This window comes from Coturnix japonica, chromosome 5, assembly GCF_054131305.1.
Source record: "Coturnix japonica strain WE chromosome 5, WE-NBRP24, whole genome shotgun sequence".
NCBI lineage: Eukaryota > Metazoa > Chordata > Aves > Galliformes > Phasianidae > Coturnix > Coturnix japonica.
Window position 1 is genome coordinate 5,683,577 of NC_140667.1, and position 13,924 is coordinate 5,697,500.

At 40.8% G+C, this 13,924-nt stretch overlaps 2 protein-coding genes across 15 annotated transcripts in view; one reads left to right on the forward strand and one right to left on the reverse strand.

Annotated features, from left to right (window-relative positions):
• Nucleotides 1–13,924, forward strand: part of CCDC73 (coiled-coil domain containing 73) — a 66,342-nt gene that overhangs the window by 3,569 nt on the left and 48,849 nt on the right. For 9 of the 13 annotated variants that reach the window (XR_014946937.1, XR_014946936.1, XM_015863495.3 and 6 more), the window contains exon 1: nucleotides 11,863–12,088. The exons of 1 other annotated variant lie outside the window; for it this stretch is intronic. The gene's annotated coding sequence lies outside the window, so the exon portion shown is untranslated. Of the gene's footprint in view, nucleotides 1–11,014; nucleotides 12,089–13,924 lie in introns of those variants that run through there. 3 more of the 13 variants (XM_032444718.2, XM_085549912.1, XM_085549911.1) reach the window with 1 other exon arrangement.
• Nucleotides 1,704–8,145, reverse strand: PRRG4 (proline rich and Gla domain 4). 2 transcript variants are annotated; one of them, XM_015863506.3, is made up of 6 exons: nucleotides 8,070–8,145; nucleotides 7,536–7,650; nucleotides 4,606–4,769; nucleotides 3,620–3,668; nucleotides 3,164–3,299; nucleotides 1,704–2,487 (listed from the first exon to the last, which is right to left on the reverse strand). In XM_015863506.3, exons 2-6 carry the CDS (start codon nucleotides 7,639–7,641, stop codon nucleotides 2,259–2,261), a joined length of 684 nt encoding a protein of 227 aa, XP_015718992.2. In that variant the 5' UTR covers nucleotides 7,642–7,650; nucleotides 8,070–8,145; the 3' UTR covers nucleotides 1,704–2,258. The 2 variants fall into 2 exon arrangements, with proteins under 2 accessions (XP_015718992.2, XP_085406050.1); XM_085549924.1 differs by lacking the exon at nucleotides 8,070–8,145 and having other exon boundaries at nucleotides 7,536–7,844.

Sequence of the window (13,924 nt, forward strand, 5' to 3'; positions counted from 1 at the left end):
ACTTCCAGGCACAGCTGCTCACATCTGAGTTGGTTCAACTCACATACTCCCCTTGTTTTTGCTGGATGAGTGCAGTCAGCTCATTCATGAACTACGGCTTAGAGTGGGAGGAATGCAGCGAGATGTAGGAAAAAAGGGAATTTAAATCAAGATTTTGCTCTCAAAACAAGCTCATGATCTGACAGGGGTTATTTTAACCCTTACTAGACGTTATCCTTTGTTTCACATCCAAGCTAAGTGTTTACCATTAAGTACTGGACATTTAAATCTCAATATTTGTTTAGTAGGCTTTGGTACTTAGAGAATTTCACTGAAGGTGCCTGAACAACCTGAGCAATCACAGGTGTTTCTTATTTCTTAAATGAAGTTGGTGCTGCATTGGGAGTTTAAAACCTGTTCTAAGCTCTTCTCAAAGCATACCAGCTCCTAGACAGAAGTATTTTTTCTGATAGTCCACGTGTCTGGCTTAATGTGAACGAACCTACACCCCACCAATTGTATTCTGGGTCTCTGCTCAGTCGACTACTTCATTGTGTCTTTGAATCTTTGCTATCCTTTGGGTTTTAACCAGCTTTTTTAGTTCATCTTGTGTGGTTGGGATAGCACTGTTGAATAGTATGGTAGCACATCACAATTTTCTTTACAGAAGTGAGCAGCTCTCACATTATTTTGGCTCCAATCCCAGAGCAGTTGAAGCCAATAAAAGAGCTCAGGGCAGGCTTTGATAGAAGCAGAGTCAAATGCTTCGTGACTCACGTTCTCCTGAACTGCAGTGAGGAAATACACTTCCATGTGGCGCTTTGTTTTTGTTCTTCCAGTGAACTCACACGTGCACACACACACACACCCACTTACTCACAAAAAACACTGAAACATGTCATGTTTGTAGTGTTGCTCATCAGAGGATTTGAGAAATGAAATAGCAGAGGCTCTCTTGTTTCTGCTCATGAAAAAAAAACAGGTTAAGTGACTTATTAAGTTGATGGAGTTGGAGACTACCTTTCTGATCCTGGGTTATTTGCTGTAAGTAATCATCTGTCCATGTTTGTAAGGGGTTTAATGATGTAACCTTGTATTGTGTCGAAAGGACAACACGGAAACTAGGTTTTGGGAAATGGGCCAAGGTGATGGTGAGGAGCATTTACATACTGAGACATGTTTAAACCTGTCTGGAGAGAAATGAAGCGCTGTGTATTTTTTCCTCACAATCTCTTGTAGGAAAGAGGCAACCCAGTGAACTGCTCAGGAATTTTTTCCCTATCTAAGAGGAGGTAAGTTTAAGTTGTGCTTATTATATGGCGTATGTGCTTTGCAAACTGTTGCAGTGCATGTAGCCAGTACTTGAATGTCAGTCAATGCCTATTTTCAGTACCTTTAGGATCTAAGCTGCAGATTCACTGACTTCATATATTTAGTGTTACACTCTCCAGAAGGTGCAGTTTCTGTACTATTTCTGTAGTTTAATTGTTAAAGAATGTGTATTTTCATGAGCCCTGTGAAATGCCCCTCATTAAAAGTGTTGCTATCACATGCATCCTTCCTGTCACTTCCAAAGGCTCACGGTACTCGGTCAGTGTTCTACTCTAAATAACAAGCTGGAGTATCAAAAAAAACCTTTGAATAAAGTATACGTTTGTTGGGTGTGCAATGTGCCGTGCGATTCATTACTCTTTTAAATCCAAAATAATAATCACAAAAATACATCAAATTAAGTAACGTTTTACAGCAAAGTTTAAAACAAACCACTGTAATCCAGAAGCAGTGATATATTCACACTTGCACGATAATCTCATTAAATGATTTTCATTCTCAAATCTCTGAATAGATGAATAGAAAATCCACACAGCAGTAAAGTATGTCAAACAACACAGCAGACTTACAATGATGACTGAAAGTACTGAGTCACCAAAAAATGGTTACCGTCAATAAGAGCAATTAAAATAATGTTCCTTCTAAAGAAACAAGATGAAACTATTAATAAAACATCAATAATATGATGGGATGGCTCAAAGTGCATGTGGAAGAGGGGCAGTACGAGACTTATTCTTTATTCTCCCAGCACAATACCCTTGTGCAAAGAATAGTTCGGCTGCTTTCACAACTGCTCACTTCTCCCAAAGGGGATCTTGATTTGCTCCTAGCTGTGCTAATGATCTTTCACATATTTGTAAACCATCTTGCAATATGCAAGGTAGGGAACTTTCTAAAAGTTTGTTATGCTTCAGGAATCCCTCCTCCCTCTAGGAGGAGGTTCATAGCTAAGGGGCAGGAAGCGACATTGACTTTCTAAATGCCCGTACCCATTTTGGGGGCCCTGGGTAGGGGGGTGGTGGTACATCATGTTGTCTGCCTGAAGTAACTGCTTGCTCATAAGTTGGTAGTCCCGAGTCGTCAGTTCTGGGAGGAAGTGGATTTAAAGAGAGTTCTTCATGCCTTCTGAAGATGGAAGTCGAACTTCGTCTTCTGCTTCTTCCATGATCCAAATGCCTGAACAAAGGTAACAGCATTAATAAACAGCTGCTTTCCTTATAATAAAGAAGTCTTTCTTGTAAAATTAAAAAACAAACAAGACCCAAACAAAACCAATGCCCTTGCCTTTAATAATCATAAACATCAGAATCCAAATACTCCCTTCAAGCTACAATGTAGGAATAGTTCACTAAGTGTAAAGGGAGGAGAGAGCAGAGAGTCCTCTCGTGCTCTCTGAACTGTATGATGAAGGGCTAGAGAATTAGCAGAGAAGCATTTTCTCCAACCTAATCCTTTTCACGTCTGACATAGAGTCTCTGCTCTTTAAAGCATGTAATGTACTTCTAAGAGTGAAATATAATGTTAGACCTCCCACTGCAGGACCCAACCTATTACAGTGATGCTGTATTTTAGCATTTTGGATCTAAGATGACACACACGTAACTAACAAAATAAAAACAATAGCCAGAAGTTATGCCAGCCATGCAAGTGTTGTTCTGTTGCTCTATGTTTATGTGTTACTGATTAACTTCAGAGTAACTAGTGCTTACCATTGTAATTTTGCTTCCAGGAAAGTCAGAAATTTCCTATTGGCTTCCCTGAGGACACAGTTAGACCAACCACTGGTGGTTTTTAAATGCCACCCTCAGAGACCAAACTGCTTGCCTTGTTTTTAAGCAATGACATTCCTTACCCTGGTGGGTGCCTTGATTTACATCTATCTTTGCAGCAGTAGAAGATAAGGAGTCCGATTATGGCTAACATTCCTCCAGCAGCAATTGGACCGATCAGAAGTCCTGTGATGTTGATTTTTTGTAGTTGTTCATCACCTGAAAGTAAAACATGGGTTACTTTCAGATAGGGTTCTTTCTGTGTTCTTGACAGTCTATCTTGCTCTGAGATATCTGTTCAATATAAGCTAAGATTGCTGTTCACATTCATCTTAAAGCAAAAGTGTGATGTTTCCTTTTCTGTACATGACACTTTTGAGACATCTCTCCTCTGATACCTTATGAATATTATTTCATGTGCTCGTGACCTTGACTGTGGCCGCAGATCTGCTCTCTGAATACATGGTGTATTTCTAAGAAGGTATTAGAATAAACATGAAATACTGCAGTATAAGAAAAGAAGGAAAAGGGTTACTTACCTGTTTTTATCCTAGGGCCGTTCAATGAATAGTCGTTCCAAAACTGGGTCTTCAAAAATACAAAGGAAGCAGAGTTTTAAAAAGATCCATAATTGGCAGGATTATTGACCATCATTTAATACAGCACTTTAGGCAGATTTAACAATGGCAGGAATGGAAGCAAGTTCTTAAGAATCAGGCATTTGCATGAATAATATTCATATCAGAGAATAAACATTTACGTTGCACGATTGCTGTACATCAAGTGTATTTAGCCATAATTTTGCTAGATAGAAAAAAGCTCCAGCAAGAATCTGGTTTAATGCTTTCATTGCAAACTAACTTTTTCAATGTCAGGTGTTCCTTTCCATTTCTGAGTTAGGGCAGAGCATGTCTAGGATCAACAAGAGATCACTGTGATCTGCAGCGGGTCAGTCTTCAGACAGCCATTATGTTCTATTGCTGGGCCAAAAAGATTTTTAAAGCATTTTCTCTTTTAATGTTATTGTTTAAATGTTATTCCAAGCTGTGTATATGCAGCAATTTAGAATATGATGCTACAAGAACACTCTTCAATAGCTAAACTGTAGATCTAGGTTGTACTCCTCACTTAAAAAACATGTGGCATAGGACAAGGATGAAACCAGATAATTAATAGATGGAATGCATTTAAACCTGGATGTTGAGAAATTGCTAAGGAAATCACTGAGATTCTGAAACATGTATAGTACGTGTAGGCATAGCTCTTCTATGACAAGAGGTACTTGTGGAGATTCATTTACATTTCTTTCACAGAAATGGAGCCTTTGTCTAAAGTCTCAAAGGGAACAGTGCATATGCAAGCCCATTCACTGTACATCCAGAGTAATAATTCCATCTAATTTGGGCCTGTACTACTATAAGACAAGCAGTTGTCTCAATTGTGCTGTTTTCCTAAGGGCTCAGGATTTAAATACAGTAATCATCTATTCAACAGTCTCTTTCAGTATATTAAACTGAACAATTACCGTTCTATCAACGTCTTCAAAAACTTCTCTGGCCTCCTCGTAGCTGCACAGCTCTTCCATACATTCTCTTTCCAGGTTATCGGGTGTGAATGCTTCAAAATCAAATCTGTTGTTCAGAAGATGTCGTCCAATGAATAAATTGGCCTCCTTTGCTGATGTGAACACTGATTTAAAACAAAAGTTATTTAAAACAAACTAGGAAGGCTAAATGGTTTTTAAGGAATGGGTGACATGTTCTTCCCCTAACATGTCTCAACTACGTATATGAGAAAGAAGCACAAAGCTCTTCTCCTAAAAACACTCTCTCTGCTGCTGTCTTTTCTAACTACGCAATATAAAATAGAAATACTTTCCTCCCATAAGGCATTTCAGCTATCCCTCATACTGGCCAAGAGTATTTGGTTCTCACGACAGCTGTTGGAAGTTCAAGTTTGAGTATTACCCATTCTGGGATAGGGGCATCTGAGCCCTTCAGAACAAAGTAATACTTGCAGAAAGCAGAAATCCAGCCAGATTCCTACTGAGCTAAAAAAGAATCCTCAAAATATATTTATCAGTATTCTGCAAGTTTGTTTACACGATTTAGAGTTTAAATCATGGCAGCAGAGTCCTATTGTCACGGTTTAAACGTGCTTTATATGATGTTATGATGTGGAATACTGATAGCAAAATTACAGAATTATCAAACCATGACACCTATTCATTTCACATTTGTTCTCACTGTTGGGACAGCAAGTTCTGTGTAAAGGCTGGCCTGTTTGTTTGCTTTAAATTAGTGCTTGATAGGAACTTTACTGGCATGAAGACATTTATTTCTTCCCCTCTTTTGTGCTTACTCTAGGTGCCATGTTGTGCAGTAAGTTGTGAGGTAAGATTCCAGGAGAGTTAGTGAAACCATAGGAGGCTTTGGAATACAGGAATGTGTTTTCTCACCAGACATTCTTCATAGTCAAGTTTTAGCCTGTTCTTCCTACAGCTTCTTTTAAGAAATAACATCTTTATATAACAGAGCTAGTTTTCCAGCTTGGCTGGTAGTGAAAGTATAATCTTTAACAAATCCAGGCTATTTGGTTCAATAACACAAGCAGAAGATTATTATTGCAAGCAGAAACAGCATTGTTCTATACCAAGTCAGACAGTTAAAAAGGGGGATGAGACTCAGAATAGAGGTATTCAGCTACAAATTAGCTCTGTGTTTGGTTTGTTTTGCTGGATTACCATATCACTCAGGAATTCTTACCCCCATATTTAGATAGCTCTTGCAGTGCTATCTCAGAACATTTTGTTCTTTGTAAACTAAGAATATGCAAGTATAACCTGCATATTGGTTGTTTGTGCCTTTAATATTGCAGTGTATTGAAGAAGTATTACAGCGTATACAGAAGGAACAACGTGCATGTGTAAGAGGGCAAATCTTCTACTTCAAAGTAGTCGCATGATAACCTATGCTTAAAACACTGATGCTGTATATAGCAGTAACTAGAAATACTGTCGTCATACAAGAAAAAAAAAAAGTGGAAATGGAAAATAATTACAATATTATATTACAATAAATACTACATTGTCCATATTTTGGTTCATTGCAAATCACACGTGAGTAATTTCAGTCTCCTGAAGCGGATCTTTGGCTTTGTTCAGCAGCAGTTCATTCCTTACTGCAAACAACATCAGCTGTTGTATGGGAAATTAGTAATCACAGCCTGAACCTCTGATTAATCAGCTGAGTGTTAGTAAGTGTCAGGTCAGCTGTAGGAGCACAGGTGAGAGTAATTTAGCTGTGCTCCTGGAAGGGGTGGAGCTTGACTCCACCTCCTCTAGGCCTCATTTAAGGGCTGACCACCACTAAGGCAGCATCACTTGGAGATTGCTCTTTGTTGGGGATTGCCTCAGCATTTCCCAGTGAAGATGTCCATATTGGTGAGTTTTTCCTCATAAATAACCTTTTGAATATCTGTTACCATCTTTGTATCATTCCACCTTATGGCTGTACTTCCAAATTAACTTAAGTAATTAATGCATTTTAAGGAACATGAATTGTGGAATGTTAAATTCCAGTGACACAAACTCTTTCTCTCTCAGTTTTTATCCATTTATCTGCTTTCTTTATCACTTCATAGGGTGTAATCAATATACACCTGTCTCCACCTCCAAATAACACATTACATGGTGGTTAAGGAAGTATTTGGAGAATGAAGCAGATGAATTTGAATCCTCTGCTAGATGCAGTTCTGCAGTCCCTGGGCTACAGTTCAACAAGATGGTAAATGAAGTTTTAGCACGTCTCATGTTTAATTAAAAATGCATCCACACAATGTGCTGAATAAAATCACTCTGGTGGTAAAAGGGGCTCAGAAAATGCTGCAGGGGTAACCTCCCACTGCAGGTACCCCATGCTCTTGCCAACTGTTCTACTTGCTAAATCACTAATAGAAGAGTTGGGCCCCTCAGTTTCCAGCTCCACCTTGGAGTGATTCTTATTATTGCGAGGGGAGGGTTCTGTGCTATGAATTCACAAGGAAGAGGCAGCCTGGCAGCCCTGTTTTGCCCCACAGCAGTACAGATTTTAATGAATAACCTGTGTTCAGCATTGTTCTGCTCAACCTGCTGCCCTGAAGGAGTTCCCTCCTCAGTGTGAAGGCTTTGACAAGTCTGTGTTAGGGTTATGGCACTCCTCATTCACTGAGAAGACAGGGCAGGTATCTTACAAAGCCCATAACATCAGAGGTGGATGTTGGTGGTATGGCAGCAGAGGCTGAACAGTTCCACCAGTATCCTGTTATATTTTGTCTGTCGTCATTTCCATGGAAGTAATTAGGAGGCATTGCAGTCAGAGCAAACAAAGTACAACCAAAGATTTCTCAGGGGAAACAAAGTTAAGAAGATACTCTTATTTTCCTGGGAAGCACAAAGTGGTGCTGGCAGTGCCTTACCATGTGTGGCATCGTGTTGCTCCGGGCCTCTCAGTCTCTGTGCGCGGTGAATAAACGCCGACACGGCCACCTGGATCTGGCAGAGCAGCAGCAGCAGCCCCAGCATGGCGTGAACCTGCCCGACAGAAACCCGCACCTCAACGCAGTGACAACGCAACCTCGCGAGCGATGAAGCCCGAATGAGTCCCACACATGAAGTCATCCAACGCAAGTGCCTACACGCCGTTCAGACCGACGGATCCCGAACGGAAAGCACCGACCCGAACAGGTCCTGCGTGCCATTGCGTAACCCCGCACATGTCACCGGGGAGGCTCTGGAGACACGGGGGCACAGGGGGCCGGATGGACTTTCAAGCCAGACAGACCTTCGTGCCGGCCATCCCGGCGGGGCCGAGCCATCGCCCCTCGCTCCATAGTTAACCTGAGGACTTCCGAGCGACGTGCGCCGCCCAAACAACCGCAACCGCCCTCGGAAAAGAGGACACTTGAGAGCCCCGATGAGGAGAAGGAGAGCCCAGCCCGTGCCGTGCCTACCTGCCCACCGCAGCTCCGAGCCCACAACCAGCTACCGGGAGCCAGCCGACGCCGTGCTCTGCGCTGAATTCTTCCTGGAAAGGGCGCGGTGGACTCCAGGACATCACCCGCACTTCCCCCGCCCATCGCTCCGCCGGCTGCGCCCCGTCGGGGCGGTCCCAAACCGGGGAAGGGCTGAGGGAGCTCAATGGAGCGCTTTGTGGGGTGGCTGAATGCCTGCTTGTTGCACGGCCGAGCTCTGAGAGAGCAGCAAAAGAGCAGCACAGGTTGCTCGTTATCCAGGTAACGCCAGGATGGTTGCATTGCTCAGTCGCTTCCTGTTAGAATGAGAAACGCGACGTCTGGGGAGTGGAGGAGGACCCCGTGCAGCTTCCGAACTGTTAAGTTCTTGTAGTTCTGGCTTAGTTTCTCGTGCAGTGTTTATCAGTCGGTTATAGGCTGATAAACTATGGATAGAACACTCCAAAGACGGGAACTACGCTGTTGTCTAATTGAATGAGGCCCTCTAGCGGATCTCGGAGTGCAAGTCAATAACAAAAACAGTCATACCTCCTATCAACGAAGTTTGTCGTCTGTATGCAAATGTTAATGGGAAAGCTACTCAGTACAAAGTGCTTACCCCATTTTTCATTCCCAGCACGATGGTTGTAGTTGCTGCATCTCAGATGTGCTTACAGGTTGTGACATTTGTAACAAAGCCAAAATATCTTTAGCAAGGGATGCCAAACTCTTTAATGCTTAACTGAAGTTCCTTCTTAAGGTCATGATCTAGAATATCCTGTGCAGGAAACCAAGCTGTTATTTTACTGATGTTGAGCTGAGGAGGAATGCCACCAATAAACAATTTGCTTTTGGAGAAACTGATGGATAAATGATTCTGCAGATCCCTTAAATGGTTGAGATGGCTCACAAGGACAGGTAACGTGTGGCAGCTTTAACTGCGCTGCCATTACATTCTTAATCTGGGAAGTTCATATGGGTAAGAAGGAAAGAAAGGACTTTGGGCTGCAAGTGTGAAGCACTGCATTTGTATTCTAAATATTCATAGCATTCGTACCATGCTATTATAATCTGACTTATGGGTGTGTGCAGTAAGACTGTGTACAGTGTCAAGTATGATAAGCATGTCCTATTGTTTCCCCATTCATGCAGATTTTTTGTTATACATGGGAGAAGGTTACTGAGGCTGTGTCAACGCCACGAGTTTGAGGATGCTTCCTATAGAAGTCTTTGTTTTGTTGTGATGAAAGTAGCTTGTGCTGGAGCTCTGATACCAAGACTCACGGAGGGTCTTCAATAACCTCTTCCATTAACGTAGGGTAATTAAAACTGCAACACTAGTAAGAAAAAGAATGTTTTTTAATCATCCATATAGTGATATGGAGAGGCTCTACTCTGTGCTATTCTACTTGTGGGCCGGACTGCAGATTTTCTTTCCCAGGGAAAAGTTTTTGGTGAGAGTTTGATTATTTGGCCATTGACCTTTCCTCAGATAGTTGAGATCTGGTTAATTTTCATCCAGACTTCTTGTTTTGTTTCCTTAAGGTGCTTTAATGGGAACTGGAGGTAAAATCTCAGTTTTCCCTTTGGTGTTAGGGCTAAATTATTTCTCAGGGCAACGAGTGTGTTTTAGTCAATGCTGATAAGTTATGGTTAACATGTTAACAAAGATGGAGCCCATGGAAATTAGGTGACTTCAAGAACTTTTGCAAAGGCAAATTGATGCTGAACATGTGGTGAAGTTTTTGTTTGTGTGTAATTTTGAAAGTGTTGATTAAATTTTTTGAACCTTGAAGATGAATGCAAAATATTCTATTGTAAGAGAAACTGTTTTTCACGGCCTGAACCTCTGATTAACCATCTGAGGCAAGTGATGAGTCAGCTGTGGGAGCACAGGTGAAGGTAATTTAGCTGTGCTCCCAGAAGGGGTGGAGCTTGACCCTACCTCTGCTAGATCCCATTTAAGGTCTGACCACCACTAAGGTAGCATTTCGTTCTGGAGTTTGCTTCTTTGTGGAGTTTTTGTGGTGAGCCTCAATGTTGGTGAGTATTTATCTCAACTGAAAACCTCAGCGCTGGTGAGTCTTTTCTTAGATACTCTCTGGCTATTTACTCTGTAATTACAACTATACACTTGTATTATTCCAACTATACATCCAGCATATAAATAATATTATCAGTTTGAAAATAATTTGGAAGATCCACATGGTTACTTAGGACAGTCCCCTTATATGTTATTGTTCCTCAAACATTTTGAAGGCAGTTTGACTCTTTGCGTTCATAGCCTCATTCTTATTTTATTTTACAGTTAGGGATGTTATTTCCCAGCCTGGATGGAGAAATTGATGGCTTTCACTTGAGAGGTCGTAGTAGTGGTTGGAGCTTGCACTTGAGTTTATATAATCTGCAGTGCCTTCTCACAGAAATAATTTTCTAATTAATTGCTTTAGATTTAATTTGAAGCAATGAATGATACAGTAGCTTATGCTTAATAATGCATGCTGTTTTCTTAAGTATCTATTCTTTAACTGACTCTGCAAGAAGACAGAAAATTGGCTATCACCACTGGTATTTGGTTCCAGCAGAAAAGGCCCAAGTTCTGTGGTGACTGTAGTAATAGAAATACTGTTGGTGTTAAGCAGAGTACAGAAGAATGTGAATAAAATAATATAATGATGCAGTGGTGGAAGTACACCATAGGAAATACAGTGCAGATATGAAGACACTGAGTGCATAGGAAATGAAGTGAGCAATTTTGAGATGTTTTAAGTTCATCTAAGTGGAAATGTGTGCATGGAGAAACCTGGACACCTTCTTCAAACTAAGTGGACTGTGTTTTCAAACATTGTTTTCCTTTTAGTGCAATAAGAAGACCGTTTCTGATGCATGCATGAGAATATAAACACTTAGGTATGTTTTAGACTGCCAGGATGTAGGTACGAGAAGGATGGAGTAGGAAGAAGTGAAGAATAAACAAACTGACACTGCACAAATGAGTCTAGAAAAACTGTTTTGAGATGCTTTTCTTCCCTGCAGATGGGTTTAACAGAGTGGACTTGTGAAATCAGCTTTATAACATTAGAAAACTAAACAAAAAGTAGTGTGCTACCAAACTGCCTTGAAAATGTCTGCTTAGGATTAATTTAGAGAATCCTTTCAACCAAAAAGTATGTGTACGTATTTATCATGTTAATAAAGATATATTCAATTAATTTTGAAAACCAGAGTAGAAAATTAATTTCCCTCCCACAGTCTTAATGAAGAAATAAAGAAACTAATTTCCCATTGCTGTTAGAGGGGTAATCCACTCCTTCACATATTAAGAAATTAATGTAATACATCCACTCAGGCAAAAAGTCCCTGCTTCTTTACCTGCCCCCGGTCTCTTACATCAGCTTGTTTTGTGTAGTGCAATTATGGAGAAGAAAACTGAACAAAACTAACTCTAAGCTTAGTCTCATGCTGTCCCCAAAAAAGCCATTAATTGAGTTGGGTGATGTTTTCCAGTTCTTTCTTGTAATAAGAGCAGCTTAGTTGCCTACCTGATACACGAATTTAAAAGAAGGCAGTAAAAGTATTAAGGGAAAATGGTGATTGGCTTTATATCCCTATGTATATATGACTTCTTTGATGTTGTAACAAGGCCTTCCTTTTTGTTTGACCTCAAAGAAAGTTGTTTCTGAATAAAAATAATATTAAATTATTGTTAGGTACTTGAAATGTGCATTTGGATGATGGTCAGGGTTACAGTACTGGAATCTTTTATTGCTGTGTTTACTTAAGTAGCTCGCATGTCTCCATAGACATTCAGTGAGTGCTGATGGAAGTCAGCGGGCGCCATTTTCCCGCCTGCAGTTGCTCAATGACCTCTTTGCTTCTGCACCAGGCGCCATTTTGTGAACGTGCCCCTCTGCTGCCATACAACAACATGGAGCAGGATGTTGGTGGGAAGGGTCGTGGAGGTTCGTGCTGATGTCAGAGATGATATTCCTGCCAAAGCACAGAGCTGTGTGAGATAGGTAAGTGCTCTGGGTGCAGATGCTGAGCGCAGCTCCCCTTGGCCCTTGCTGTGGTGAGGTGGGAAGGTGTCAGTGGGTGCTGCGTGGTGGCTGCAGAGGGCTGGCCTTGTGTTTGCATCCTCTTCCTTCCAGCTTCTCCTTGCACTGGTGGTATGTACACATCAATATTTACCGAGTAGAACTAGTAAAATATCTTGTCACATCACCTCTTGTGTATCCCGAGAGAAACAAGTGTGGAATGTGCAGTTTTCTTGTGTTTCTCCAGATTTCTCCTTAGTCTAGATTTGGCCAAGAGAGCAATTAATTCCCCTTGATGGAACTTCTGTGTGAGAAAGGTACCACAGCTCAATGTAGATCTGAGTGGTGCTTCCATAACCGACATCTTTCTTTAATATTGTATTTCTCTTCTGTACATTCCTCAGTGTAAATCTGTCAGTATTACATTAGTATAGACTGATAACTTACTGGTAGCGAGTCCAATTATTTCCTTGTTTTATACTAAATGCGGTTATTTCACTGCTGTAACTACAGATAACTACTTGCGTACATCCTTGCACAAACATGTTTTTAGGAAGCAGTTCAATAGTTCAGTTTAATTCAGAGACTGGCTGTAATTACAGCACTGCTTCTGCCCAGCGCAGTTCATGAGGTTGTCGACTAGGTGGTGCTATTGTTATTAAAGAAAAAAGTCTGTGTGCAAGACCAACAAAAAGATGTATTTATTGAAACAAAGCAGAAAACCCTTAGGTTATAAAAACAGTTAAGAGGGCATCAGCTAAATATTGAAAAATATTGGAATGGAAAGATTAGCAAGAGAAGGAAAGCTTAATTTTGCATACCAACATGTTGCAAATGCACCCATACCTCCAATGCAGTTGTTCTGATCCTGAAAACTCCTGTGTTTGTCAGCCCTTTGAGCCAGCTCATATGATATGCAAACTTCAAACAAAACTTGGGACTTTTTTGTCCCAATGCCTGGAAGATTATAAATATTCATCATAAGAATTCTGAAGGAGAGGAAATGAGAGTCTTGAGCAAAGTAGTACTGGAGCAAGCAGTTCAATTCTCTTAAATTTCATCCAGAATACAACAGGATGCAATACAGACTGGGGAGTACCAGGCAAAAGTTTAAGAACTTCAAGTTGTGTTTACTGCAGCTCCATGTTTTTTCCTCACTGGGTTCTGATCCAAAAGGCTGAAGTGGAGCGCTCTGATGATTGATTGAAAGGCCTATTATCACTTGAAATCTCATTTTACAGATGAAATAAAATAGAATCTCACTTAGAGGAACTTTCCCATGTGCTTTCTGGGTCACTGGTTTGGTTCTGTCAGGAATGTGTTTGGTTCAGTTCTCCTCACACACACTGTACGTAGATAGAACAAACAGCAGGCTGTGCTTAATTAAGGATGTGACATTGGCCTACTCTCTCCCCATGCTCTGGGTGCCCTACTTGATTTTGATACAAGCAACTTGAGAATGAGCTTAATAATAAAAAGGAGCAGGTACAACAAAATCTTCTTCATCTATCAATAAAGATAGTTTGTGTTCTCCCTGAAAGCCTTGAAGCAGCCTGGTTGCACCAATCCCCAAAGGTAGGCTGTCAAAACATAAATTGCGTGCTGATAGGAATGTTGTACTTGACTCTGTATAAAGCACCACATGATCCAAATTAGTGCTCTGGGCTAATTTAAGAATCCTGTAGTTGCAAGGTCAAGGAGAAGAATTACTGTTCTCTTCCATTTAGTAGAAGAGAGTTACAACTGGACTTTAATGTATTATCAATAAATTAGTGAGCTAGACGGGCCCTTTGCCTGACCTACGGCAAATGTTCTTAA

Bases quoted from the DNA above. Each gene is read 5' to 3' on its own strand.
- PRRG4 (XM_085549924.1), bottom strand. From the start codon at position 7,737: ATGACTTCATGTGTGGGACTCATTCGGGCTTCATCGCTCGCGAGGTTG. The intron at 4,770-7,535 runs GTAAGGCACTGC...GTTTTAAATCAG, and splicing joins GCAACACGATGCCACACATG to TGTTCACATCAGCAAAGGAG. The intron at 3,669-4,605 runs GTAATTGTTCAG...GTATTTTTGAAG, and splicing joins TTGAAGACGTTGATAGAACG to ACCCAGTTTTGGAACGACTA.